The 1738-nt window shown below is 33.9% G+C and overlaps 1 protein-coding gene across 1 annotated transcript; it reads left to right on the forward strand.

Moving 5' to 3' along the window:
* Positions 1-740, forward strand: LOC145632108 (uncharacterized). Its single transcript, XM_081684400.1, has 2 exons — positions 1-547; positions 616-740. The coding sequence occupies exons 1-2, from the start codon at positions 1-3 to the stop codon at positions 738-740; spliced, it is 672 nt and encodes a 223-aa protein (XP_081540526.1).
* The last annotated feature ends 998 nt before the right edge of the window (positions 741-1738 follow it).

Raw genomic sequence — 1738 nt, forward strand, 5'->3', positions numbered from 1 at the left:
ATGAGTTGCAGAGCTTTGGTTGATAATATTGGTGGGTGGACTGGCATTACAGTTAATGGTAAAATGAGCATTAGGAAGCTCTACAAGCAGATCAGACCACAAGCTGAGAAAGTGACTTGGAAGAGACTGATTTGCAACAACAGGGCATCTTCTAAGAGTGTGTTTATTACATGGTTGGCTGTATGGAACAGACTAGTCACCAAAGATAGACTTACTACTTGGAATATAACCTGTGATCCTTTGTGTTTCTTCTGTTCTAATGCGGTAGAAAATGTCTCTCATCTCTTTTTCAACTGTTCATATTCTGCTAGTATTTGGAACAAGATTTTGCAACTTCTTGGCTTTACCAGAATTGGGCAAAATTTGGACTCTGAAGTTCATTGGGTGTTGCAGCAAGGTAGAAGATCCACTGCAAAAGGAAGATTGTTGCTTATGTGCTTTGCAGAGGCTATTCACTGTATTTGGATACAGAGAAATACTCTGATGTTTACTGGAGATTACAAGCCTGCAGATACTGCTTTTAGAGATATTATTTTTGCTGTAGCTTGTAGATGCCTTGAATCTGATAGAAAATACTTGTATGTTTAGTTTGCTGGTTGTGGGTGCTTTTAGCAGGCTTGTCTGCTATTGCTATGGTTTTATCAGTTATCTATTTTGTGGCTTTTGGGTTTGTTGTCTGGTCCTGGTTTTCAGAGCCCTTCCTAGAAGGTAGCTGGAAATCTGAGTCCAGTTTGTTCTAGGCCCTTCCTAGAACCATTCCTAGATGGTGGCTAGGTTGGCTTAGAACTAGTTTTCTTTGGAGAGTGGCCTGTTTTCAAGTTCTTTGGTGTTCTGGTGGTAGTTATAACTTAGCTCCTGTAAGTTGTAACTTTCTCTTTTGGTAATAAAATCTTTATTTACCAAAAAAAAAAAATAAGGGTCAAAGAATTAAGATAAAATCCGAATTTAATCAGAATAAACTCGATAGACAGCAATTTTTGCGATTTTTGTTTTTATCATATCTTTTGATCCAAAAATTGGAATAATATAAATATGTCGTTGGAAAGCTGTTGAAGTCTACTTTCTAACCCAATTAAAATCATTTGTAGAATAAAAGATATGGCCGAAATAGTGGGACGGTGTCTGTTTTGGATAAAGTTTGGTATTTCATTCATATCTTTTTCGTTATAGCTCGGAATAGATATTATAATATAGGAAAAATACACTTTAATAATCTCAACTATTGGCGATTTACTTAAAATAATCCCAACTAAGGATTATTTTCTAACAGTCCCAACTTTGCCTCTTATTTTCTTCCAACGGTCCCAACCGGTCAACTACGGGTCAACAACCTGTTACAACAGGTCACATGCCACATGTCAACACAAGATTGGTCCAAAATAAAAAAAATAAAAAAAATAAAAAAAATTAGAAAATACAAAAAAAATCAGAAAATTGAAAAAAAATAAAATAAAATATTTTTAAAAATAGAAAAAAAAATAGAAAATTAAAAAAAAATAGAAAATAGAAATTCAAAAAAAAAATTTTAAAAAAATCTGAAAATTACAAAAAAAAAAAAATCAGACAATTAGAAAAATTTCAAAAAATTAATAAAGATTAAAAATATTTATAAAAAAAATTTAAAGAAAAAAAAAAACACCCAAAACCCACCCAGCCACCCCTCCCACCACCCCGTAACCCTAGCCAGCCACCCCTCCCCGTTCCACATCGCGGTCAACTCCCATAAACTCCTAAAATG

Source organism: Chenopodium album, chromosome 1 (assembly GCF_948465745.1).
Source record: "Chenopodium album chromosome 1, dcCheAlbu1.1, whole genome shotgun sequence".
NCBI lineage: Eukaryota > Viridiplantae > Streptophyta > Magnoliopsida > Caryophyllales > Amaranthaceae > Chenopodium > Chenopodium album.

Bases quoted from the DNA above. Each gene is read 5' to 3' on its own strand.
- LOC145632108 (XM_081684400.1), top strand. From the start codon at position 1: ATGAGTTGCAGAGCTTTGGTTGATAATATTGGTGGGTGGACTGGCATT. The intron at 548-615 runs GTAGATGCCTTG...TGCTTTTAGCAG, and splicing joins TATTATTTTTGCTGTAGCTT to GCTTGTCTGCTATTGCTATG.